The sequence below is a fragment of the Cygnus atratus genome, chromosome 7, assembly GCF_013377495.2.
Source record: "Cygnus atratus isolate AKBS03 ecotype Queensland, Australia chromosome 7, CAtr_DNAZoo_HiC_assembly, whole genome shotgun sequence".
Classification (NCBI taxonomy): Eukaryota; Metazoa; Chordata; class Aves; order Anseriformes; family Anatidae; genus Cygnus; species Cygnus atratus.
Window position 1 is genome coordinate 17966763 of NC_066368.1, and position 27701 is coordinate 17994463.

At 39.1% G+C, this 27701-nt stretch overlaps 1 protein-coding gene across 1 annotated transcript in view; it reads right to left on the minus strand.

Annotated features, from left to right (window-relative positions):
• Positions 1–24701: 24701 nt before the first annotated feature.
• Positions 24702–27701, minus strand: part of KIF20B (kinesin family member 20B) — a 39362-nt gene continuing 36362 nt past the window's right edge. The window contains exons 33-34 of the mRNA XM_035567414.2: positions 26312–26466; positions 24702–24970 (exon numbers count right to left, since the gene is read on the minus strand). Coding sequence (XP_035423307.1) covers positions 24893–24970; positions 26312–26466 — 233 coding nt within the window. The 3' untranslated portion in view covers positions 24702–24892. The remainder of the gene's footprint in view (positions 24971–26311; positions 26467–27701) is intronic.

A 27701-nucleotide genomic window follows, 5' to 3' on the forward strand; every position in this document is an offset into this window, starting at 1 on the left:
GTTGCTGAAGCAGGCTGGGAAAGAAATTTTAGCTCCTGATCTTTACAGATGCATTTATCTCCAGCACAACAACAACAGGATGTTTGGCTTACTAGGGTTTAACAAATACTGAATCTTCCAGATGGAGAGTACTTTGTAAGAACAAAATGAACATCAGTGAAGATTTCCTTTATAGATTTCTACTTACACACCAAACACTGCATCTGCCTGCATATCAATAGCTTGTTGTTAAGTTAGCTGTATGTTTCAGTATTTCTGAAATTGGATGTGCCACTTTATAGCCATTACTTTGTTTTTCCCTTCTGGCATAAGGAGAATCCAGTCTGGCTTTGTAAAGAATTGAGCTAACATTTCTGCATATTTTATTAAATATCCTAGCAAGATTATTCGCTCATAAAGTTCTCCCCAGCTATTAAATCATAGAAACATTGTAGTTTTAGCTTCTGCATTTGAGCTCTTAGGAACATGGACTCAACAAGCTAAAGAAAAGGTTCTCTATGATTTCTTGACACTTTTACCTTAGCAGCAGTACTACAGGTGAAAGCAAGCATCTGTGCAGTACACCAAAAGAAATACAAACAGCGAAGCACTTGGTCTGTTTTATAGGGTTAACAATACACAGTGATTACCTCAGTTATAGAACTAGTTGTTTAAGTTAAAGAATTCAGCGGTGACAAATATATAGGAAAAAGGACCTAATACCTTCTGACTCTAATACTCTTCTTTATCTGAGATCTCAAAATGACAAAGATTTGGTAATACATAGCCTATATTCTCAAAGCTTTGGTCACCAGAGTTAAATTCAGGTCTAAGTTTCCATAGCTGTCTTCTCCATTGTGGTCTAGAGAAAAGCAAGACAAAAGTTTGAAACATACTGTTTGGTAGTCACTTGAAGCCTGAATAACTTGAGTTTTGCCTTTCTAGGCACGAATTAGAAATTTTGAATAATGCAGAATTAATTCTTTAAGTTCTCTGGTGAAAAAAAAACATTGAAAATAGAACATAGAAACATTGCAGTTATCTGGACTAAACCCAATGAGTGGGCAAAACAACTGTACAGCTTGAGAGCAAGGTTACAGAAACATTACATTTTTTCACATTAAATAAAACATGCCTGAATTTTATTTGGAGTGACCACATAATAGGTTTTCAGTTACAATTAAGTGAGAGGGAAAAAAAGAAAAAAAACGAAGCCTGCTTAATATTCAATTAAATTCACATCATTTTGTGGAGGAACAGTATTATAACATTTACCTACACTTTTTATTTAAAATTCGACTTGCTGAGTATTGACAAAACCCAACACATTGCTCTCATGAAAGCCCAGAGATCAACACACAAATTTCATGGAATTCTTGATCAAGTAATCACTTTCATGGCACTGAATATGCAGCCCAACAGGCTAGGAAAGGCATTAGGTCTTTACATCTGTTGCAGAAATAACTGTTCTTTAGAACTGCTCACTTAATTTCTTATGTAAGCAGAATACTCTTCAAAATGAAATAAAAGTTTTACAAAATGCAGGCTAAATAAAGATCAGAGAACCTGAAAAATCTCTGATATTTTTATCTCTCTCTGCACCACAGAAGATAAAGCCTACATCACAAGTCACTTCAGTAACCTCCCAGACAAACAGCAGAAACATTTTCCAGATGAGGATCCTGGGTATGAGGAAAAATATTAACCTCTTGAGAAAAAGAAGATTGAATAAGAGATGTGAAGAAGAAAATAATCATCACAGCAGCAATAACATACATGATGACAAGCACCCAATTCTTACCTCCCATGGGACTAGGGATCATACTGATTCATTCAATACCTTCAGAAGACAGAGCCCCAACCTTGTCCTTAGCAGTGTAGCTGCTCCTTAAAGTCTTTTGCTTCCACTCACTATCACACATACCAGACACTACTAACGTGTTTCCACACCAAATGCCCCTTCTCTCCAATTCCAGAAAACCTATCTAGTTTCTGGCTTCAGCTGTCATCACTCTCTCTCAGATCAGACATCACCACCAACACCTGAACAAATTCTGGGCATCAAATTACACCTGCAGGAACATCTTTTATCAAATTACCTTATTATTTACTAATTCTGCTGACAGTACCTAAGGATTATCAGAGCCTAGCTCATTCTCTGCATTCTGGAATTCTTTATTTGCCTCCAGAAATTTGTGGGGAAAATCAGGGGTTTATAGGGTGAAAGAGACTTTCAACTTTTATATGAACTTCCACTGTAATGTGCAACAAAGAGCCCCATCTTACTCTCCAAATAACCTGCATTTTAAGGCAATTATGCTGTTTATTTGGGGAAATAAAAAAAAGTCTTGCTCCTGTTTTGATCCAGCATTTTATTGAATAAATTATTTGAAAGATTTCTTTCCATTGAGAAAATTATATCTACCATGAGACTTCCATCCCCTCCATTTTTCTTTGCCAAACAAATTCTTAAACAGCAACACATTTGGGTTAAATATTTACTTTTCAACAAACTGGTGACTTCAAGTAGAAAATTTCTGTTGACATCGATTGCCAATATTCCAGCAGAGCTTATGAGACAGGAACGCAGTGTGCTTGATGTTACAGGTTTTTCTGTCATAGCATGCTCTCCATTTCCATCCTGTACGGAACAAGGTGTGCTTGCTCATTTGTATACTCTATAAATACAACTTTATAAGCAAATTATGTTATTTTTCCACTGCTACCTGCATTTTTTACCACAACCAATTTCCAAGCCAGTGGAACAGCTTCTGTTTCTTTAGGCTGGAATTGGCAGAAATACAATGCGTATTTCACAAGTAGTCCCTGACTAGGTGCCCTAGCTGTACCATCAAGAAAACATTTTTTAGACATCAAAAGATATGCACAGATCTATATACACTGCCTTGCAAATGCTGGATCTTTTTACTACAGTTTACTTTGCTGAAGAAAACAACTAGGATTTTGTTACTTCTTAATCAGGCACCAACATTTCTTATGCTCTATTATCTTATGCAATTATTCCTTCTGATGAAAATATTTTTAAAAACATTTTTAATTCAAAAGGCAAACTAAGTTTTCAGGCAAATATATAGAGAAAGAACTTATAAAGAAAAAAGTTAAATAGTGATTAATTTTCACGTTCAGAAAATTTCAGCAGTTTGAGGCATCTCTGGAGTTGTCTGGACTGGCTTGCTGGAAGTTTGCCTTCCTCTCTTTCAGTGTATCCAGATGTTAACTCAACTCCCCTCTCCCAATCTCATTACCTCTGGAAGCAGATATCTGGTCACAACTGACATCCTGAGAAGCGGCAGTGTAGAGACTGAAGCATCCTCTTTCGGCATCTAATTCAATCAAAATCTGAAGGCTGATCCCCAGAGGTGAGAAGTTCTTGAATTAACTCACAATAACTGCAAATATGTTTGTTTTTTTTTTTAATTTACTTCACTGGTAATAAAAGCCACTTGTCAAAGACAATTACTAATTACTGACATGTAATGGTAGTAAATAACGAACAGATGAACGATTTCATAATTTGGAAAGACATTTTCCCTAGAAAAATAGTTTGCCCTGTTCCAGGTGGAACTTTCAAAATCAAACTTCCTTTAGGACTTCTTTTTCCTCCCTCTGTGTCTTTGTATATTAAAAAAAAGGGCAAAAAATCAGAAAGTTTTGATTTTGGTCTTGCAGTTTCTTTAGGGAGAGGTAGAGAGATGTAGGATGTTTCAATGCAGTCCTCTTATAATTTGGCAATCTCTGCCAGCATCACTGACCCACCTCAGCCCTTTCAAGAACAGATACCATTTTGTAAAGCATTAGAATCCATTACATGTCTTTCAGATAAACACATAACAAAGACAGGCAATCCTAATATCAAAATCTCAGAGTGGTGTCTGAAGCCAAAGAAAGAAGCACTAAATGAAAGTGGGATATTTCCTAGAACCCTTTAAAAAAAAAAAAAAACTCAGCTTTTTTTTCTTGCAGGAAGAGATGCAGACAGACATTGTACTCAGTTAAACTGTTTTCAGACAGAGTGAAAGCTCAGTTTCATAACTGTACAGACTTCTCAAAGGAAGTCAGGATCAGATGAAATAAGGAAATGTGAACCATTTCCACCTGTGTGTTTCACCATTTTCTGGAATACTAAAGCCTGGTTCTTTTCTCTTTTATTTGGTAAAATAGTTTTGGATTGTTTCTTTTTCACCCTTGCTTAAATGAAGAGTCTGTCCAAGGCCCTGGGGATTCTAATACGGCCCTGACCAACCCCTCTCAAGCCTCCTCCCAGGCCTTACTGTGGGATAGGCTCTGCCCCACCAGCCCTGGGACTTCCTCTGTTCCCCAGTCCTCACTGCTGCCCGATGGAGCCAAAAGAGAGATCACTACGCTCTTCTGAAAAAGACGACACTGATGGAAGCAAGAAGCGCCTGTGAAGTTATTGCAAATTTTTCCCTTGCACTGAGCACAGTACAGGTCAGAGAGCTTTCAGTCTGAAGAAACACAGCTGTGTTTTGAGTTTAATCTGCATCAGGTGATGCCTACAGTCTATAAGTATCTCAGAGAATGTGCCTAGGCTGACCCTACGTAAAGCAGCACAGCCATAAGCATAGCTGGCATTGTTTTTCTAACTTTAATATTCCTCTTCCTAATGTTCTTCCGACACCCTTTCCCCTGATTTTGAAATATATTTAATGACACAAAAGGTCCTACTGTACCAGTATTGTAGAACTTTACAGTTGGGGCATTTGCCTGCAGGTTCATACCTGGCAGATGAATGATGATGGAGATTTAAATGCGAAAAGACATGAGTTACCTAGGGAGTGAGAAGAAAGCGGCAGTATCTCTAGCCCTGACATTTCCATACTAAAAGTGTGAAGTAAGTTAAACAGGGGCCCTTCAAAAAGCAGAGCATTTACAAGAGTGCCCTTTGATACCTGCATGTTGCCATCTGTCTTGGATATTTCACACCGTTCACCATCAACCATTAGGTTTGAAAGGTAATTAGGTCCCAGTTACGAATGCATTGTTTGCCAATTTAGTCACTTTTTTTTGCACATTTATTCACTTAAAGTTGTGGTTGGTGAGGAAGGGAGGTAGCATCTGGGACATTTAAACATGTCCCAGATGTTTGATTTTAATGTATTTCCTTTGAAAGGAGAAGAGAAGGTGAGGGAGAGACTGATAGCAGCCATCTTACTCACAAGTGCTAAGTGTTAACAAAGGTGATCCGAGGTAGGAAATCACCACTTGTTCCCTATTTTGCAATTCTAGACTTCTGTTTCCTTAGCTTTGTTACAAATGCTCCCAAATCAAGATCTTCTGCTTGGCTTCAAGCAAAACATGTTGTTCTATGTAGAATAATAAATTTGCTTTTTTATTCCAGAATCAATATATTCAAAACTCATCTTAGCTGATCCTACACTAATTGTCGAGGTGTTTTTCCCCAGCTTTGCCGCCACATTATAGTCCCGTTCATAACTATATTATTCTTGCAACCTTAGTGCCATATCTGGCTGAATCAAGGTAATGAATGGAAAAACAGGGGGATATTCAGAACTGGTTTAGGCATAACAGAAATAAGCTATAACAGAAAGAAAAGGAGAGAAGAAAGTTATAACTCCTTCCTTTCCCTAAGAAATGTAAAGCTATTTATAATTAAGAGCCACAAAAGCTCTTGAAATGAATTTATTTGCAAAGAAATTTATGTTAATTGCAGACTTCTTTCAATAGGAAAGACTTTATATAAATGGTTTGTAATACAGTCATTGGTACAGAGAACAAACTGATTTACATGAGAAATAACCTCTTTTAAGTAGCACTTCGCAAAACTCTTTGGATTTATCATACAATTAAGTCCCTGCGAACGTTCTACCTGGTTATGCCTTGACCACAGCAGGGAACAGACGCCTACTATCTTCCTGGTTCTGAGAAGCTGTAGGGCTACAAACCTCCAACAGCACTGTTATCTACCAGGTAACTGCTATTTCAGGCACTTCCAAAGACATCTGCCATTCAAACCACAAATCAGAGAATTCTTAATATAAAATGATACCTCTCAGAAGAACCTTACCACCCAGTGCTTACGGTACTTGTTAATTCAGTTAAGGCTTTATTTTCTAGCCAAAATAAATTATACAAATACTGGCTGTATACCATGGCAGTTAAAACCAGTTGCTGTTTTATATGAGAGATTTAAAAGCCTTGGGAGAACAGAAAGTTGAATTAGACAGAGAAGAGACATTGAAAGTGTTGCTGCTCAGATTCTGTGAAGAATTCAGGACAGATGGATGCTGAATAATTATAGAACCGTAGGATTAAAGGACTTAGAAGAGCTTCTTTACATCTGCCTGCCAATTCAGACTGCCTCCCCACATACAAGTAGCCACTTCAAATGCAGCCTGGAAAGGAAGGTCAAGGCCCTTTACAAGTTCTACAAGCTAGAAACAGCAAAATGATAGAAATGGCAGTAACTGCTTAGTTATACCATATACTCTTGTTCCAATACTTCTGCCTCCTGCTCTGTAGCACTTGTGATGGCATCACCTGCTGCCCCACAATTAGCTGAGACACAGCTACCAACAGCCTTTGCTTAAATACACCCAGCTATTCATCTGGATCAGGTTCAAAGAGAACTGAGGCTAAAGGGATTCATATGGGGATTAGACTGAGCAGTCGTTTCTCAACTTCAGGTTTCTTTGATTCTCTTTAGAATAGGCCACTGCAGCATCCTTCAAATGAACCCACTAGCTTGTGTTTGGCTAATACTTCTCCAGAAAAACTTGAGGACATGAAGTAATGAAGAACATTCCTGTTTCTAGAGAGATGCTAGAAAAGCGTCACCTAAAAAGAATAAGTGATATCTAGTTTGTCATTTCCTTTCCTTGTCATTCATAAAAAGCAACAATTTCTATCAGACCCAGCACCAGTCTTTACAGATCCCTTGGAAATAATATTGCTGTTCGATGATGATTTTCCAGTAACAAGCACTTTTGGAGATTTGCCGATCCTTACATCATTTCTTCTAAGCTTTGGTATTACCATATAATGCTGGATACTTAGAAATTGTTGGGATGCCTTTGAGACATATTACTGAATAGTATCTCTATTCACATTCCATGAGAGAGAGCCTCCTTCTCGGGATGTTCTTTCCTATAAAAGTGTGTGGGTGTAGTGAAATGCATAAACCTGGAACACCTATAAACTCCCTCATTAAAATATTCAGCAATTTACCACTGCTGTGTGCTGCTACCACTGGAACTGCTGCTTAGGACAGTAGTTACCCTAGGAACCCTACAGGTACTTTCACAGAGGACTTTCCACCTGATGATAATTTAGGTTTCATGACAAAGGAAAACTAATCACTCATAAGGATGCAGTTGAATTTCCATGTCTAACACATTAGCACAAAAATCAGAAATAAACCACTCCAGTTAGCAAGGACTGTCCAGCATGGCAAGACCAGGCTGCCTGGGGAAGTGTGGGACTTGATGCAATCAGATACTGAGGATGGGAACCCAGGGCATTTGCTGTCGCAAATACAAACAAGCTGATGTAACCATGTGTTCTGATATCCGTGTTTGAGACACAGCTCGGAGGAGACAGACTTGGGGACAGACCCGGGGACAGAGGACTGCCCACTGGAAGTTGGAGCAGCAAGTTTCTCAGAGAACCCCTTTTTCCCCAATTGTTTTTTCTTGCAACTCACATACCCGTGCCTCTAGTGTCGAGGTAGATTTTCCATTCCGTTTTCTCCTGTCCTCTCCATGGTCACGTAGGTAAAACCACAGGGTGGCACGGGGTGTGTACCCACTATATTGTCTTCCTTGCACAGGAGGACACTTATCCCTGATAGCTGAGACACTGGTTTGTACAGGTGGGGAGGAGGATAAATTCTCTTTAAGTTGGTGGATCTCTTCAGAAAGTTTCTCCACAGCCGAGATGCAGGCCTGTAAGGAAGAGGAGAGACTTTCTTCGTACTGCTGGAGTTGTTTAGCCAATTCATCCACTGTGGGTTCCTCATGGTCTTTCCAGGTCATTACTGCCAATGAGCTGGCATATGATGATGGTGCACTCAGTACAAACTTCCACCACACGGGTCATGTACACTTGACTTCATCTGGATCTATTGATACTTGATCGTTGTCTAGGTCCCTATAAACAGCTGTAAAATTATGGTAACAAATCAGATAAACCAAAGGTTTGGCTACCATAATGGAGTTTGGAGTTTAAAAGTCCCATTTGTCCCCAAATGCACACCCATGTACACTTTAATTTATTTACCGTTTTTTTATACTGAAACATCCTGAAAGGCAAAAGGGATTTCCATAAAATCTGAATTAAAAGAAAACTGCAATAAATATTACCCATAAACTACCTCAGAACTGCTTCAACTCTTTTTAACACATGAATGTTTTCCAAGAATTCTTTCTTCCACTCATTAACAGAAATCAGGACACCAAAGTCTGTGGAGGAGAAATTTTAGCTGAGAGCTGTGACTCTCCCAGCTTTTTCAGATAGCCTCATGTGTTTTTTTCAAGGAGTTTTAATTAACATGGTGAAAATCCATCCAAATAGTGCCACATAGTGCCAAAGATGACAAATGATGCTATACCACACCAAACTTTTCAGCTATTTTTTTGACTCAAGAGATAGATTTTTCTTCTATATTATTTGCAATTTTTCACAGAATCACAGAATCGTCTAGGTTGGAAGAGACCTCCAAGATCATCTAGTCCAACCTCTGTCCTAACACTAACAAGACCTCCACTAAACCATATCACTAAGGACTACATCTAAACGTCTTTTAAAGACCTCCAGGGATGGCGACTCAACCACTTCCCTGGGCAGTCCATTCCAATGCCTAACAACCCTTTCAGTAAAGAAGTTCTTCCTAATATCCAACCTAAACCTCCCCTGGCGCAACTTTAGCCCATTCCCCCTCATCCTGTCACCAGGCACGTGGGAGAATAGACCAACCCCCACCTCTCTACAGCCTCCTTTAAGGTACCTATAGAGAGCGATGAGGTCTCCCGAGCCTCCTCTTCTCCAGGCTAAACAACCCCAGCTCCCTCAGCTGCTCCTCGTAAGACTTGTTCTCCAGACCCCTCACCAGCTTCGTTGCCCTTCTCTGGACTCGCTCGAGCACCTCCATGTCCTTCTTGTAGCGAGGGGCCCAAAACTGAACACAGTACTCGAGGTGCGGCCTCACCAGAGCCGAGTACAGGGGGACAATCACCTCCCTAGACCTGCTGGCCACGCTGCTTCTTATACAAGCCAGGATGCTGTTGGCCTTCTTGGCCACCTGAGCACACTGCTGGCTCATATTCAGCTGCCTATCAACCAGTACTCCCAGGTCCTTCTCGGCCAGGCAGCTTTCCAACCACTCATCTCCCAGCCTGTAGCGCTGCTCGGGGTTGTTGCGCCCCAGGTGCAGGACCCGGCACTTGGCCTTGTTGAACTTCACACAGTTGACCTCAGCCCATCGGTCCAGCCTATCCAGATCCTCCTGCAGAGCCTTCCTACCCTCAAGCAGATCGACACACGTACCTAACTTGGTGTCATCTACAAACTTACTGAGGGTGCACTCGATCCCCTCGTCCAGGTCATCGATAAAGATGTTAAAGAGGACCGGCCCCAGCACTGAGCCCTGGGGGACTCCACTAGTAACCGGCCTCCAACTGGATTTGACTCCATTCACCACAACTCTTTGGGCCCGGCCATCCAGCCCAACAAAACGTATGCCAGTCCAAGCCACAAGCAGCCAGTTTCTTGAGGAGAATGTTGTGGGAAATGGTGTCAAAAGCGTTACTGAAGTCAAGGTAGATCACATCCACAGCCTTCCCCTCATCCACCAGGCATGTCACTTGGTCATAGAAGGAGATCAGGTTCGTCAAGCAGGACCTACCTTTCATAAACCCATGCTGACTGGGCCTGATCGCCTGGTTGCCCTTCAAGTGCCGTGTGACGACATTCAAGATAATAATATAGATAATAATTTTTATTAGATAATTATTATTTATTTATTAGATAATTATTTATTATTAGATAATAATTTTTCTAACAGAAGAATGTTTACCGAGGTGCACACCTCAGCATACATCAGTCTGTAAGGGAAATCAAGCCAAAAAATGCATTGTACTTACATCCTTGTGAAGACAGATAAACTAAGCTGCAGTCACTTTACTTGTGTAGAGCTTTACATTATAATTTCATTTATCAATTAATGCAGGTTTCTAAAAAGGGAGATCAAATGGGATGTGATTAAGGCAGGACCACATGATATCTTCTGGAGTATTTCTGCTTGCAATGTTAAGGCGCAAACATCCATGACAAGCATCCCCACCAGACTTGATAAACTTAGCTAGACACTCCTCTGCTGCTGACTATATGATAGCCTTCACGAAACTGCTGCCTGAATTTAGCAGCAGAGCCCAGCACTGATGCAAGAAGGGGACCTTACCCTTCTTCCCCTCCCACCACTTTCTTCTCTGGTATCACCTGTGAGCCCTTCCACCAGCTGCTCCTGCTCACTGTATCAGCAGAAAACCACATCTCATGCAACAACACCCGCAGCAGACTGTTAGCTGAAAGTTCTTGAATCACAGGTGTGACAAATGAAGATGTGTTTAATAGGAGCACACGACAGCTGCCTAGAAATGCCCACGGTGAGCTTTTTCCCTAGGTTGTGTGTTTGAAAGCAGAGGCATGCAGTTTGCCATGCTGTTTCATCCCCCGTCTTCAGCCCAAGCTCCTCACTGAGGTGCCATCTTGTGGACCAAGACTTTGACTTTAGTAAGACAACTAAGCAGAACTATAATTAATGAAGAAAAACCTTGCTCTGTCCCAGAACAGTCTGGTGACAGTATTTGTCAAGAACAGATATTTTTTCTAATGAAAATATTACGTTAAGCTTTATCTGCTAATGTTGGAACACTAAAGCTGAAGCACAGCTTGCAACAATTCTCTTTTATTCTCTGCACAGATTAAAATGATGTTCAGGTTTACAGAGAGTAAAAATTCACCTCTTGATCAAGACAAATTTTACGTTCTTATATGGATTGTATTTACTCTTATGTAACCCTGGAGAGTTTGGAATCTTTTAGTTAAAAACAGATGAAAATTACTTTCTTAGTTTTTTCTTTACAAGCATATGAAACTCATTCCACATAGCAAATATTTGTCTCTAGAGGAAAATATATTTAAACTTCTCCTGGGATTACAAAAGCTCCACTAAATCAGAAAGTTATTCTAGCATATCCAAAACGATGTCACAACAGGGCACAAAAGCTCTAACTTCTCAGGCAGGATAAGGATTACAAACAAAGGGAATGTCATTTATTGGACCAAGTAATGGAAGAATTAGACAAGCATTTAAGCACAAGTCCTCCCCGGTCTCATAAGGACAATTATGTCCTTAGACAATCATGGCTACTGCAGATCCACCAGAGCATGGAAGATAAATGTTGCTGTATGAAGCAGTAACTATAAAGTGGGGCCTGAAGAAGATTCTGTGTGGGCACAAGCTCATCTGATCTTTTCAGAAATATCCATGAGTCAACAATATCTCCATTTATAGATGTTGTTCTGCCTGTCTTTGATCCATCAGTCACAGCAAAATACCACGAGTTTTAGCACAGGCTCTAGATATCCCAGAGCACAGCATGCTGTGGAGACCTGGAGTAGGTGGAGCTCAGGCAAGATGGTGGCCAGGAGAGACAGAGGCCTCTTTCCCCAGACTGGGATAACCAAACGAGAGTACAGGGAATGAAGAGAGATCTAGAAAACACAACCTTTTAAGAAAGAATGAAAATCAGAGGACATGAAAGGCCATCCTAAAATATGTAGAAGTAGTCATAGAGAGGTTATATCCTATGAGGACAAAACAAGGAGTAAGGAACTGATGTTGCACGAAGGAGATTTAGAGGACAAGAAAACCTACAGGTGAAGAGGATGAGCTCTAGATGTCCAGAAGGATCTGGACTTCTGCTCTGGTGGACTTTGATACTGGACTGGACTTCTACCTGCCAAGGATGTGGCAGATAGAGCTGATTCTTGAAAGAGTCACCCAGTCCAACACAACCCTCCTCCAGTCTCTTATTCCTATAGCTTTTCCTTCTTCTCTCTTCTATTTCTGCATGCTGCTGCTCTTCAGGCCATTTTGACTACACTCAGTAGTTCTTTCCCTAACTTTTTGTGAAGATATTCCACCCTATTTCACCCTCAATTTTATTTCGTAAATTTTCATTTAAGTTTACTGAAACTCTCAAAATGCAAAAGCCACATGAAAGGCATTTGAAGTCAGCAAAATCAAAACAAATGTGAACTGTTTATGCCTAGATATTTTCTGAAGCTTGTGCTGTTTGAAAGGGAAAAAAAATGTTTCACAGTGACAGGCAATGTAGGACATTTTCTGAAGATTGTTTGCTGCAAAGATTGATTGCAGCTACTGTTGAAGTAAAAAATGAGCTTCATCCTTTCCAGAGGTGTGCTATTCTTTTGTGGTTTTGTTGTATCCTTCTCACAGAGGTCACTCCTGAACAAGCAGCTAATCTCTATTTCAGGAAAATTACAACATTGATGTTAGAAAATCTTTTTGCTGATGGGCAATTTAGATAAAACCACATCGGATTTTTAGCCTCAAGTTCATACCTTTGCTGGTTTCCTTTATTCAGTTCAATGGGCAAGTTCACAGTTTCCAGATACGCTTCTGCTAAGAGGCCACACTCTTAGTAGCAGGTGCTGAGACCTTCTCCAGCTTCTTATTTAAATAAAATGAAACTGTCAGCATTTGTCTGTCAAATCTCTGATCACACCAGCAACTATTTCAGCGCTTTAGGAGCTCTTGTTTGATTGGTGTCCATGAAACAGTAATTTTGTTGTTTTGGCAGACTCTGAGCCACAGATTTCTTACTTTTCATTCAGAATTCACCGGACATTATCTCCTGAAGTGTTTGCTCCATGATACAGGCTGTCATGAAGCCCCAGAGATAAGTTCTGCTTGCAGGCAAATTTCCATGGAAGCCAACACAACCAGGTATAATTACCTTTAAGGACCGGTTTTGGCACATGTTAGTTAACAGTCAGTCAGGGCAACTTGAACAATAGAGCAGCTAATACAGAAATGTGATTTATCACATAGGCAGTTTGTTCCAATTCAATTTACTAATTACATCACCTTCCAAGCTCGGACAGGGTGCTCTATCAAACAGTACATGTGCTCCCAACATGACAAGGCTCCTCTTCCTGCTTTAGCCCTTAGCCTAAATGTCTTTGAATCACAGTCTTGAAAAGCAAAACTGTAAGGTATGGAAAAAAATCTATTACCTAAAATTTAAAAAATGGTACATCACACATCAGTATTCTCTGCAGTTCTGCTGTGCTAGTCTAATATGCAAGTACCCAATGTCCTACTGTCATAGTCCTGAACATGTTTTTGCTTTTCTGTCCATCACTGAATCTATCATAAGCTATTCCAAATCACCAGCAATTAGTCCTACTGTTATGTAGACTCATGTTTTGAGTGTCTTTAGTTAATGCAAGAAAAACTGTCAGTAACCAAGAAATAAAATGTGTCAAAAGAGAGATAATGTAGAAGGTAGTTTTTGAAATTCTCTACCACAATTTAGATTTAATTCACTCATGTCCAGGCAGTAATAAGTTAATTCAGTTTCAGTCATTTGAAAGTTGACATTAAAAAAACAAAACCAAAACACTATTTAGTGACTCACTGCATCTGGTTCTTTGATTTGATTTAAATAAGATTTTAACTGTTTACAAAAATCTGAAAAATTATATGTTAAAAAGAGAGAAGTGTCCTTGTGCTTTTCTCTAGCAATAATATCTCTGTCAGTAAAGTTAAAAACAAAACCAAAATTGATATTTTGATTCTTCATGTGGGCTGGAAAAGAAGTGATTTAATATTATTTACCAAAGGAACAGTCATCAGCCCATTCCCCTTTAGTGAACACGACCCTCGCGTGCTGTTTTGCTTTGGACGAAAATTTGTTGATCTTCTTAAGAGAACAGAAGAAATTGTGGAATAACATTGACTCCACCACTACAATAGTTCCCCAGAAAGGCTGAGAGGTGCTGGATGACCGATGGATCGCCTGCTCTACCTTTCCCCTCCACTCATAGCTCATGACAGCGTTGTCCTGGAGACATGTCACAGAGCTGACTGCTGCCTCAGGGCTGCGAGGGCAGGGTGACATCCCTCCCTCCGGGTGGTAGATCTTCCTCTCAAAGACTTCATAGGTGTCTTCCTTTCTGTCCCTCTGCAAGTGCAGAAGAGCCTCAGCACTGGGGAGTGAGTTAGCCTCTCTGGGGCCATTTCAGATGCTAGCCAGAAAACCTGAGGAGGCCTGGCTGGCAGCTGGGTTCGATGAGGTACCCAGGCCTTAAGACACAGGACAGGCCTAAGGAGGGGAGGCCAGGTCAATACAGCCCCACTGCTGGGGGTAACCTCGGAGAGAGGCAGGCACGGACTCACAGCCAAGACTGGCTTCTGTCACTGGTCCCAGCTTCAGCTGCCATGGGCTAGTTTCAGCAGATGAGAGAGTGGTGTCCCCATGGGAAATGCTAAATGAGAGAGGAAACAATATGGCCCATTCCACTAACAGCACACAGGCACTCGGCAGTACTTCTGTTCAGAGAAGTGTGTCTTTCAGCAAAGGTGACTACAGAGCAGCCCCAGCACCAGCTCTGGGCCCACGCCTGGTCCGGATGAGCAGGCTGCAGGCAGCTTAGCACCAGAAACTGTTCACCAGTGCTGTCAGGCAAATTGGCCCACATACTGAAAGGGACTGCCTAATGCTGTTCCATCAGCTCTGAGGAAATCTCTATTTCATGAATTTCCCCAAATAATGCCAGTCCTGCTCATTTCTTTAACATCTTAACGCAAGACATCAGCCCTTCCTGACAGCACCAAGATAAGGGAACATCCAATAAGAGCAGCAATCTGCAGAACCAGCTTCTGCTCCCAGTATCAGATCGGCCCCAATGTCCCTCCAGGTTCCTGCCAATAGAAGCACAGTTGCTGATACAAACTCAAGAGCTATTAATATCACCAGAGGAAGAAGTAGTTGCACACTCCCATCAAGCTATAAAGTAGCGCAAGTACTGGATTTCCACTGACCAGGCCTGCACACAGTCTCTAACCACTTTGAATGCCTAGGTCACCTGGAAGTCCTTTTTCATTTGCAGTGTGTATGTAAATAATGGTTTTAATTTCAAGAAACTAAATCTCAGCCAGACACAATTAAAACATTTTCATGTTAATGAAGCACTACTGCAATTATTCCTATCAATCTCCTAGTTCTAGTTCTGCAGAGCACACGTTCCTCTCATTATTCATAGACTGGGTACATCCCTTAGAGCAAGCATCTTGTAAGCACCAATGCTAAAAATGAAGATGCATTAGCAGCTTTCATAAGGGGCACAGAGATGTGCATCCCTCCGCAGATGTCCCTCCAGGGCACACCAAAGCATGCATCTCAAACCATGCCTACTGTTTCTACCAGCTGGAAGACAAAACTGTTAAGACTGCCATGCAGCAGAGCGGCACGCAGCCAGGTTGACAATGCTGGCAGCTATCCAGCAGCACAGTTCTTTACTCGTGACAAGCACACAACCCTACATAGTGGTGATGGGGGCTTTACTAACCTCTCCTTTCTCCTCTAAATCCAACATTTGACCAGTAGTGCCCTAAGTAATTGTAATGACCACAACTGTCTCAAAGTTCTCTCAAACACCAAATCCTCTTTCTACTATTTATTAATTCAGAGCAATTTTATCTTACTTCTGCTTTGTCGATATCAACTTTAGAAGTGTCTGGACTAAATCAGGCACCTTATCCTTGAATTCTGCATAGGAGTTGCTCAGCTGGTCTGGATTATGGAGGAAGAATGTGGGAGTAAAACTGCATAAAACCAGTGCACAGAACAGCAGTGTGATCTCTAAGAAAGGGAGAACAAAGGGAATGATGGACATTAAAAATACCTTTTAAGCCTTTATTATATATGACAAAAATAATATATGACAGGCAAAACAAAAGTCAAAAGAATGAAAGGCAGTAAGGCAAAGGTAGAAATCAATACTTAAGAGTCATTCAAAAAGACATATGTAGATATCATTTGATGCAACATCTAACCTTTAATACAGCTTTCTTGGTGGAACTGGAAAACTCCGTAACTGGGGAGTCCTCTTTTTTCCCCCTTAACTTCATCTTGTTTGCTGGAGAGGTCAGGGAGAACATAACCACAGCAGTTGGTGCCCATCCTCATTTTTATCTGTAGAGCACTGACTTCTAAACAAAATATTTTCCCTAGTGGCTATAACGTTAAAGCAACACAGATGAGAAAGTTCATTTTGCACAGGTTTTTGAACTTTTTATTCCCCTTATGTAAAAACTATTTTTAAAAATTATTTGGGAAATAAATATTATTAATGTGTTTGAAGTAGAACATTTCCTTTTCTGTAAATCACAAAAGTTAAGCAAATGCAGCTTTCATGAAGTATACATATCTTGTACTGGAATTTAGATTTGTACCTCCCAGAACACTGAAATGTTTGAGTTATGAAGTAGTTAGTATTTTGGCAATACCTGTATATAACAAGTTTCCTCTTTCATCAGTTACTGCATTACCTAACAGGTGTCGCTCCAAAAATGAAATCCAACTTCAGGGTTTTTATTCAAAACAAGTCCTGACAGTCTAGGAGACAGAGTGTACTTGCTATTCCTTTCTTTATTACTCATTTGCCTCACTGGAATTTAACTGTTTGTGAAGCTTAATTTGCTAGGAAGAGAAAATTTTCTTTGTGTGAGATGCTCCAAGAGATCTGCTGCGAGCTCTGTTGGAGCTGCAGCACTCCAGAAGCTGCGTGCAAGCTGCAGCCTTCGGCCTGTAGTTAGGAAAATATTGACTTCCTGAGGAGCTCTGCTCCAGCAGTGCCTGCAGGAATAAGCACCTCACCAGACCTTTTTCCATAAGTGAGAAGTTTAACAGTTAGTATTAATGATGAGAACATCTATCCAATCATCTTGGCATTATTAATAGGAGCTAGAGGAAGGCAGTGCCACGTGGCATTCTACATGTTAACATTACATGCTTAAAAATATGATGTGAATTGAGCTCAAGGCATTTCTTTCAGAATTTGATTGAAAACAACTTCAAATATATATATATATTATTCAGAGGTGTTATTTGGATAATGTGTTTTAGCTGGCTAAACTACTTGGAAAGAAAGACATCCAGAGAACCTTGCACACAGAGTGCCCACAAAGCAATTATTTCCCTAATTTCAGAATTATTTATTGAACCACGGAAAGACTGTTTCTTTCTTAGCAGCTGGAAATGGCTTGGTGCTCTGAAAGCTGCATACAGGGTGATTTACACTTTGTAAGGGGAAAACTTAAACAGGTGACTGGAAAGTAGACATGCTCCTGCCATCCCACCACAGTTAAAGAAAGAGAAATTCTAACTAGAGAAATGATGGAAAAAAAAGTAAAGAATTTCCTAGGATGTTCCTGGTGTAGTTTGTGTTTTGTTTTTGAGTTTACTGGTTTTTTTTAACAACTAAGAAGAATGCCTCACACTTAATATCAGATCAGGACTAGCAAGATTCATCCCTGCCAAATGAGGATTAAGTGTCTTTTTCAAATGCCTGTGAGCATAGAGGTGTCTCTGTAAAGCAAGCCTTCTTAGAAACTCAGTCATTGCCCTCATTTCAACACCTAGCGATACGCAAAGCTTCAAAGATGCTTTTCAAACACTCTCCTATCACAGAAGCAGCATACTTAGGGGAGTAAAAACGTGATCTTTTTCATCTTTTCTCCAAATGTCTCTTCCTCATAAACATCTTAAATCCTGAAGAGATATATAGATAAAACATGCCCAGATTGGTGTGGATGATAAAGCCAGAGCTTCTCATGGGAGAACGAGAGGATGTCAACCTGCACAGCAGTCTATAGCTTTAAGTAACAGCTGATCCGTTACCACAGATGATCACATCTTTCTCCCAGTGAGGAAACACCAGAATCCATGGCTGTAACATTCATTTCAGAGAAGAAGGTTATGACCAGAAATGTGCAGAGCACAGTTTGAGACCTCCAAGCACCTCCCACATTTAGAAGTCAAATCATATTTCTACAAGGTCTAAATAATTGATCAAAAAAAGTAACATCACATTAAATACTGAGTCTGGTGGAGCTGGGATTAAATGCAGGTAATTTCATTCTGCTTACAACTGAGCAACAGAGAGCTCAGAGACTGCAGAAATGACAAGTGATGAAACTTCTCTGTTCCTTTGCTGACTGTTGAGCAGTGCCCATGGCCAGCCTTTGGGTGACAGCACTGTCACAGCTCAGAGGGCTGTAGCTAAAGAGCCACCGCTGTGTAGTTAGCAAACATCTAGTAGCAAAAGAGCAGCACTGAAAAGTTAGGTAGAAATGATGCCTCTCTTGACCTCATCACCTTGCAAAGCCTAAGCTCAGATGGAACCTAGTGATGACACACAGTCTTAAAAAGTTGTCAACAGCTTTGAGAGATAATTTAAGTTAAAATGGTTAAGTGTCAAATGCTGTGAAACTGATAGAACTGCTATATTAAATTCTTTATTTTTTTTTTAATTAAGCAACTTGTTTTCCCCAGCTGTTGTGCATTATGAAAACACACAGAAGTAAGTCAAGTCTGAGACTCACCAAACACCCTATGTGACATTTTGTAAAAGGTCAGTTATGTAGCAGCAAACCACATAAGATTGTAGTAAAAGTACAACTACTTTTTTTGTACAGCGGAAGCCAGCAATTAGGCTGTTCTCATAGTAAAAATGCTATTTTAAAAATAGTGCTTCTGTGGTGTAATTAAATGTGTCTTGAAGTGTCCAATACTGATGTTAACATCTCCTGGAACAAGTAGTTCGCTCTCACCCCTCCAATGCCTTTGCCTCTAATGTCACATGGTCAATAACTTGCAGTCTTCTGGAACACAAATATTTGCAAATAATTTGCAAGTTGCAACTGATCAGTCACCGATCATTTCAAGTCATAGTGTTTCATTTTGCAATTTGGTCATGAGACATTCTGCTGTACAATTTGGTATTTTTAGGTTGTAAAATAACCCAAAGTTTGTTTCTCAGGAGACTCCTTATTCACTCAAAAATAAAACAAGTTTATAGCACTTACTTAAAACATGCTTTAAGTCCCTCTAGAGGAACCGTTTTTGTTTTGTGTCAACATCTCTGGGGAAAAATAAAAATCCAACTTACTGTAAATCTCTAAGTATTAAAATCAGCAATTTCAGAAACAGACTCTTCCTTAGAGAAACTGATATCCTATGCTTTCTCTTAAACCTTGGAGGACCTCTATTTCTGCCTAATGAATTTTTTCAGCGTGAATTTCTCTTGTAAGTAAGATAAAGTATTAAGTGCATAAACTCCTCTAAAATGTTAGCCTGCAGCAAGAGATGAACAGGTTACAGTAGGCATCAGTACATACGAACCAATGCTTTATCTCAACCCTGAAAACCACAGTTTTAAGTTTTCACAGAAATGACCTAGAGGTATAATCAGTTTATGATAAATAACATTTTCTGTTATTAAAATTGACAAAAACAATGGGGAAGACAAAACCTAGCAGTGTTTGACTAGAGAACCAGATAAGACTCGATATCAGTAGGGAACTGAAGAGCTTATCTTGATAGTGGTGTTCTGGTAGTCTTCTGTTGCAGTTTCTGATGTTTGCATGTGTGTACATAATACCACACAGCTGAAACAAGGCTAAAGGCCTTATTTATGTGCCTGTGAGACAGTGTGCTTGCTGATAGCTTCTGACAGACTTGGTAAATGGTTTCACTTTATGGGACTTCATAGAATTTAATGGTGAAATTGATGCCACTTCTGTAAACATACAGCTGTTATTAATAATGCTGCACTTCTCTGAGAGAAGTTTGAGGAGGAAGTCTTAAAGGTTGTTACAAACACATTTACCTAGGAACAGCACTAGACATTCATTTAACAATTTCACCTATGGACTTCTCTTGAGCTTGCACATCTGGCTTTACAAGCCAAGGTAGGCTTTGAAAAGTGCACAACATTACTTTAGCTGCTCCAATTGGAATTAGCAGCAAGAAATCCTATTCCTATTGACTTCCACAGAAGATTGAGGTCAACTCTGAAATTCCTCCCTCTCCATGAAATCCTGCTGTGTGAAACTGTACAATAGAAAAAAAAAATAATGGTTTCTTGTAGAAGCCAGATGGACCACAGATGGGATGTGGTACTGAACCAGCAGCAAATCAGGTGCTGAATGAAGCTCAGCTTTATTACAGTCACTGGCTATGAATTATAGCTGGATAGGAGTTACATGCTTGCAATAAAATGAAGAAGAATATGGAGCCTTTGGTTACTCTGTGCATCTGCTCAAGCAGTTGAATTTTCTGAATATATACAAGAAAACTGAAAAAAAAGTTAAAGCATTGTACACGCTAGGTGCCAGTATAGGGATGTTCAGAGGGTAGTCCAGTTTTTGGCTTTAGATGGTTCAGAAGAACTTTGATTACGTACTTTTCAATTAATTCAAGTAAAGGAAGCATCACAGAAACCTAAATTGGTGAACTACGTATTGAAACCTAACATTAGCAGTACAATTCTAAGTAGGGTGGGTATGTGAAGGTAACAGATACTTTATGGCTGAAGAACTGTAGACGAACATGCATCTCCAGCACTGACAGAGGTATGACACTGAAACCACTGCAACAGAGATTCTCACCACAGCTGACAAACTCAGAAGCTGAGGAATTTACCACTATGAGGGATTCACCACTACCAACAGTGCAAGTCAGCACCCCTTCAGCTCTTTCAGGGGAATCACAGCACTACATCATGGAGCAGGCCTCACCTGGAAAGCTGGAAAGGTGCTGAAAACTGCGGACTCCCAGACGTCTGCAGCCTTCCAGACTTTTAAGTGTCTGACATGAAACGTGTTCTGAAGAAGAAAATCCTGTATAACAGAGCTGTATGCTTAATACTTGTGTGCATGTGTAATATTCATTGCAGTAGGGAAAAACAACTGTTGGAGTAGGTCTTTTAGTAAAGAGCTGGAATATATTTCACCAACATCTCGTTCTGCACTTTCTACAAAACTTGGTTAAGCGCGATGGGAAGTGGATTAGTTAACAAAAACCAACAAACGACAAAAATCACCTTTCTGCCCTCCCTCACCTCCCAGCTAAGGATCGCCGTTGCAAGCGCCGAGGCGAAGAAGAGTGCCTCAGCGCCATCTTCTGGGAACTGCGCTGTTGTAGGGAAGACTCGAGGTGACCAGGCCTGTAGATGCACGTACTCACCCAAGCAGGCACATTTTTTCTTGATCTTGATTCTTTCACAGCACTAATCAAGTTGCAAGAACATTCAAGTACTTGCATATTATAGAAAACTATCCTGTGACTGAAGAAACACCCCCCAAAATACTCTGCTTCTCACAGAAGCTCTCACAGAAGCGAGTAAAAAAATTAAATCCATGCTCTAAATTCTGAAGGGTTACCCTCATTTAGTGAACTGTCTGATCACATTGCCACTGCTCCTCCCTGTTTTCTTTTGCCAAAGGAAAGCCTGAGATCTATGAAGTAGTGCCTTCCAGTAGTATTAGCCTTCGAGAAGGCTTTGCTATGACCATAATCAGGGTGCCATGAGGAGGGGAAAACAAAAACCGTTCACCCCCCAAATTAGCCAAAGTTAAGCAAGGAATAGTCTTTTCAAGATGTGACTTACCCATTGAAAAAATTAGACAGCCTGATACAACTATAACACATGCTATTTTCTAAGCATTATCCCCTATAGCATGACATGCTTGAAAGGAACTATTCAGTGACAGACATGTTCGGGAACATTTATTAAAACAAACTGCTTGATCAATTGTTGGAAGCTTTTTCTCTCTGAAAAAGAATGATTTTTTTTTCCAGGCAATATCACGTATTGATTCACAGCGTAGCATCACTTACTGTGTGAACACTTATTTTGTAACATGCACTTAATGACCGAATACTATAACAGCTCCTTTGCAATCTTTGAAAGTAATTTTTCTTCCTAGGAGAGAGCTGTATGCTGACAGGTGATTTAAAGTGGCTCCAGCTTGCTGCTGCTCAAATAAAAATGGTATTTCACTACCTTCAAATTTAAAACTAAATTGAGAGATTGAGAGACAATAGTGTGCCTGTACAAAACACTTAGCAGAACTCTGGTGTTAGATCTGAAATTGAGGTGTTCCACACTACATAAGTTTCCTTCTTTGTATGGGAAACAACAAAAAGTGAGGCTAAGTTTGTTATTGAAGTTACAGTGATCTAAGCTTATTCTTCCTGGGAAAAGGAAGCTTCATTTTAAGTATCAGAATTTCTCAATATATGAAAACAATCAATACCAAACTACATTGTCTTATTTCAGGTAGTTCTAGAAACTAGATCTCCTCAAATTTGGAAAAAAAACAGGGGAAGTTACTATTGCTACCCCAAGAGACTTTCCTTTGTGAAATTTGAGTTCTCTTAGGATATCAGTACTGCTTGACCCAGTTTCATAGTTAGAAGCTCTTCTCTTCAGCTGATGATGCACAAGTGGTACATGCATCACACAACACCGTTGGGTTATGCCTTCCTGCAGATGGGAAAGTTCAGAAGACAACAAGGAAGATTTAAATATCAGATGTCTTCTCTTTACTCCAAGCCAAACAATTAAGTTGAACAGAAAGGTTAGAATAAATGAGGATGTATATTCATGCTCAGCTTTTACTTAACTACAGTATTTATCAGCAAAATTCAGAAGACAAAGGAAGATGTTCTAAAACACCTTTTTGCTTGGTCCTTCAGAAAAGGAGCTGAAAGGAGGATAACATCAAGCTAGCTATAATCCTGGCCAAGAAAAGGTATTTTCTGTTACTTCCAAAGAATTGACAGTGAACATTTTGATATATTATTGCATCAAACAAGTGCTTTCCTAGTTTTTTTTTTTTTTAAATCACATTTTTACAGTCACATACTTCCTCCTCATGAGGGAACTGATAATCCTGACATGGACAATGGAGTACACAGATCATGATTCATTTTCTAGGCTACTAACATACAGGCTCAACCTTCAAGAGCTGTAGGAAGTACAAAAATCATTATCCCTTGACCAAAGAAAGCAAAGGGAACGTGTTACCTCTGCAGATACTAGAAATTTTTAATCATGAAGTATGATGACCACATCTACACTTATGAATTTAATTCAGTGCAGTTTTTACAGTTACAGAGGCTATCCTAGCAATAAAATACCCTGGAGTAAGTGAAATAGACAAATATTAAAATCGCATGTATAAGTACAGGTACTGTAATGCTCAGTACTCAGCAAATATGTTAAGAACACCTATTCAAATGGCTTCCAGAAAGAACAGCTTTCTTTCTGGAAAAAAATATAGCTTCCATATAGCTCAGCAACACCGTTGAGCTTCTAATACTAAGTACGAGAATTTAGAAAAGTTGACAATACAGATGGCAAAATGCAGTAGAGTTCCTGAAGGTCGTAGTAGCTTGACTTTGTTAATAGCATCTGTATTCTAGTTAGATGCACAGATGACTAAATTGCAATTTAACAGCAATTAATTGAAATAAAGTTGTCACTTTTTTTTTTTTTACCCACAAAAGCTAAAAGAATAAATTATTTGAAACTATGAAACTTTACATTTGGTAGGGAGAAGAACAAACACTATCAATCAGAAATTTCAGAGATGTCAAGTGGCTGAAGGTATTTCTATTACTTCCCATACATTTCAATCAATAAAGAAATCATACATCCAAAAATCAAGTAATGTAACATCCTTCCAATCCTGCATTTTACCTTGGAAATATTTATTTATTTTTTTTGGGGGGGTGGTGGTGTGGGTAAAACAAGAGCTATAAGCCTCTGATGATTTAATGAGGAGCAATCAAGTTGTCATTCAAAGCAACATGATGGAATATGAATCTCACCACAGGCAAGCACAAGGTTACACACAATGGAAGGAACAATCCAGCTAAACAAGCACACGCTGATGGGTTCTAAAATTAACTGAAATTATTCAGGAAAAACAAGTTAGGGGTCAAGATGAACAGCTGACTGAAAACATCTGCTAAACATGGAATAATGCAGATGAAATATTGAGAAAGACAAAGAATAAATATGGCAAGTACACCCCATTGTATAGGAGTGTTACATGACTTGACTTTGTATATTTACTATGCCTCCAGCTATGACACTTGTCTAAAAATCAGTAACATCTACCTCAGGTAAGTCTTCACTGCTGTACTCGTCTATAGCCCTGAAAGAATTCAGTCCAGATACCTGGACCAGACAGCAGAAAACAGAAGAGCTGGAGAAGAACAGTCACTTGATTATGAATTAAAACCTTAGTACAAGAAGTACCTGTTCTAGTTGAAGACTGGATGGTTAGAATAAGCTTTCAGATGTCTACACCAGACTGTGTCACTTGAAATAGCAGATTACATTTATGGATATTATAATCCCTGAAGAAAGAGTATTAAAGAATTTAAGGATGCACAAGTCATGATGTGTACTCTTCCCCCTAACATCCCCACCCCAAATTTAGGGTAAGTATACCAGCCACCTGAAAACAGGAATTTAAGCCATTCTGCAGAGGCGTAGTTATCACTGCACAATGGGTAACTAAGGAACAGTTCCTGTGGGAAAAAAAAAAAACAAAACCAAAGATACAAGCTTTCTTGAGCTAATTTCAATTTTAATGGAGTCAAAGCTTGAAACCATCAGAAATATTCTACATAACTATATACAAGCTTAGTAGCATGACAAAGTATCTATTACCTCCTATATACAATCAGCTAAAATAATACAATAGAAATATGTCTTGACTAGGAAGTACAAACATGCTTCAAGATTATTTAGCTGTTTTTGATCGGAGCCGTCGCTTGATGATTAGATGATCACTTTCCTTCTCATTTTGTTCTATAAAAGTCTGAAAAAGATATTTCAAGAGTTACTCAACTTTTTCTTTATAGAAGGCTAACATACACTTCTAGACCCATGTAATCAACTACATGTTTTTTTTCCCCATAATAGGCAAATTTCATTCTGAAAACAGCTTCTTTTAACCAGATGTTTATAGGACAGAGACCATTTTAAAGATGCTTGATTAGAAGCGACAAAATGCTAAGAACATACAAAATTCCATTTATCTTAAAAAAATGTCCGAAGAAAATCTGAAGGCAAGTTTCACTTCTCAACTCTAATACTCATTTTGTGAAATGAGGTGTTCAGAACACAGTTACAGCTTAAATTTCTGTAGCTTTCTCTCACTTTCCCAGAATTCAGTCTTTCATTTTTCCTTTCAATTTCATATTTCTGAGTTTTTTGTCTCTGTAGTTCTGTCCCATTTTCTTCATCTTCTAACAGACAACATTTTGGTTTCCGCCTCCTTCATTCATAAAATTTGAATGAAGAAAATTCAATGAGGTAACGCAGCATGTACAAATGCTCACCATCATGAATAGAAGAAAGGCTTAAACAGATTTAGAAGATGTAGTTCCAACAGAACAGGAGTACTCTCAGCACCATAGCTACTGAGAGTCATGAAGTTGCATTTCAGGAACAGTACATCAAGCCTTGGCACTTAAGACCCGTCATAAACTGGCTTAGACAGGACAACACAGCTCAAACATACCCAGCAGGCGGTCTGAACTGTACTTTGTAAAAGCACAGATATATACACATCTTAAAGTAACCCAAAGATCAGCTAGACATAAATGGAATTTGAAGTTACCTTAAGCACTCACTTCCACTGCAAAGTTAATTGTACATACAGAATTTTCTTTAGTGCTTTGATCGTGCTGTTCCAAATCAATGGATCCTTAAACGGTCTGTATTTCTATTCTTTCTTTATGCTACAGTTAACTAGCATAGCATAAAAAGTATAGCATAACAAGTTATGTTATGCCAGTTAATTACTGGAAGAAACAAAACATTATGACTCAGCTACTGTAGCAGAATAATTCGCATTCCCCCTTACCAGAACTAAACTACTTATGGCTCCAAATAGAAAGAAATCTCCAAAATTGCTTATATCACCTATTGATTAAGTCACAGTCAAACACAGAAGAGAGGTGAGAACACAAAATAAAGAAAAACAGTAGCAAAACATTACCAAAAAGAATGGCTAATTAGAATCAAGAAATGCTAGTACTATCAACCCCCTTAAGCAAATTGACCAGACTTTCAAGTTTGTTCTGTCCCCTTTATAATTTATTTTAAGCAAAGATTATAGAAATGTATTACGTTAGAGTAACCTGTAAGCACTTACCGAAGAAAGAGAGATATCTAGAGGGTAGGAAATGTCAGTTGAATACAGCTTTCTCTTCGCTCTTTTTGGCTTGATCTCATTTTCTTTGAGACTTTCTGGTTCTGAAGACTTCGGAGAGCTCTTTGGAGAGCTTATTGTTGCTATCAGCTTCTTTGCTAGAAGAATTTTTTAAAATCATAAATCAGTATCTTACTGGTTTAGTGAGCCTCAAAAAATTAATGAATACAAAAAAAGTAGTTAAAAATAAACAGAATGAAGTTTAAGCATTCAGACATTTTATTTGACCACCATGGTTTCTACAGCTGAAACAGCTTTTTGGATGCAAGAGCTTAAAGTTTACATTCAAATGGGATATTAAAATAAATTCAGGTTCAGATGTCACTAGAAGTTAGACTTCAGCAGGAGTTGGACAGCAGGCCTAAATTTATACACTTACGTAGTTTCAAACTAGTACTAAATCTGTAAAGAGATGAGTACTTGCACATTATGAGGTAGAAGAAAAGAAGAAAACTCCAAAAATACTAAGTTATGCAAATGGGGAAAGAAAATACCAGATGTGGTAATGAAGGTTACAAACTAAAACTCTTACTTGAATTAAGTAATTCCAGGTTGAAATTTTGAATAGTCTGAATTTGGTTTCTATTGATATGCTGTCCCCATGGAACAGATATGATAAACCTGGAAAGTTTTGAACAATCCCACTATCATCAACTAGGTTATTTTAGAACATAAAAATAACGTATTCTGTAGCAACTTTTCAAATTGGTGTAGAGATCTTAAATTTTAACTATCTACACTGAATGTTTGAATGAATGTTTGAACTAGCCAGATAAGAATGTCTTTTGGGACTTAAAACTGACCATCGCTTATGCATTCTGCTAATCTTTTTAAGCTATAGAACCTCAGAGGTTGTACGTTACTGTAGGAAAGAAAAAAGAAATGTCCTTCAGTGAAGATGCCTAGCAGTTAATATTCCCAAAACTATGCTTAAATATAATGAAGATCATTAATCACCATATAGGAAGTTTATTGAAGTATTCTATATTATCATATAGCTTTCATATTCTGTAGAACTAATCTTCCTCTCACACATACACGCATCAAAAGTCATTATTACACTTTCCACAGAAACAAAACAGGGAAGGGTAGAGATGGAAAAAAGGAATTGCTTAGAGAAATAGGTAGGATTTTGAATTCGGAGTTAGTTCCCCTCCTAACTCTTAGTGGCTTCTAATCCCACCAAGCTTACCTTTTACACTTAACCAATACTTTAAAACTGTGTGGTCCTTGCAATCAAGATAGCCTTTTCCACTCTGCAAGATTCAATATAGCAGTCCCTAGTTCAGATTCCATTATTTCATAAACTACTTAACATGGCTGACATGTCCTT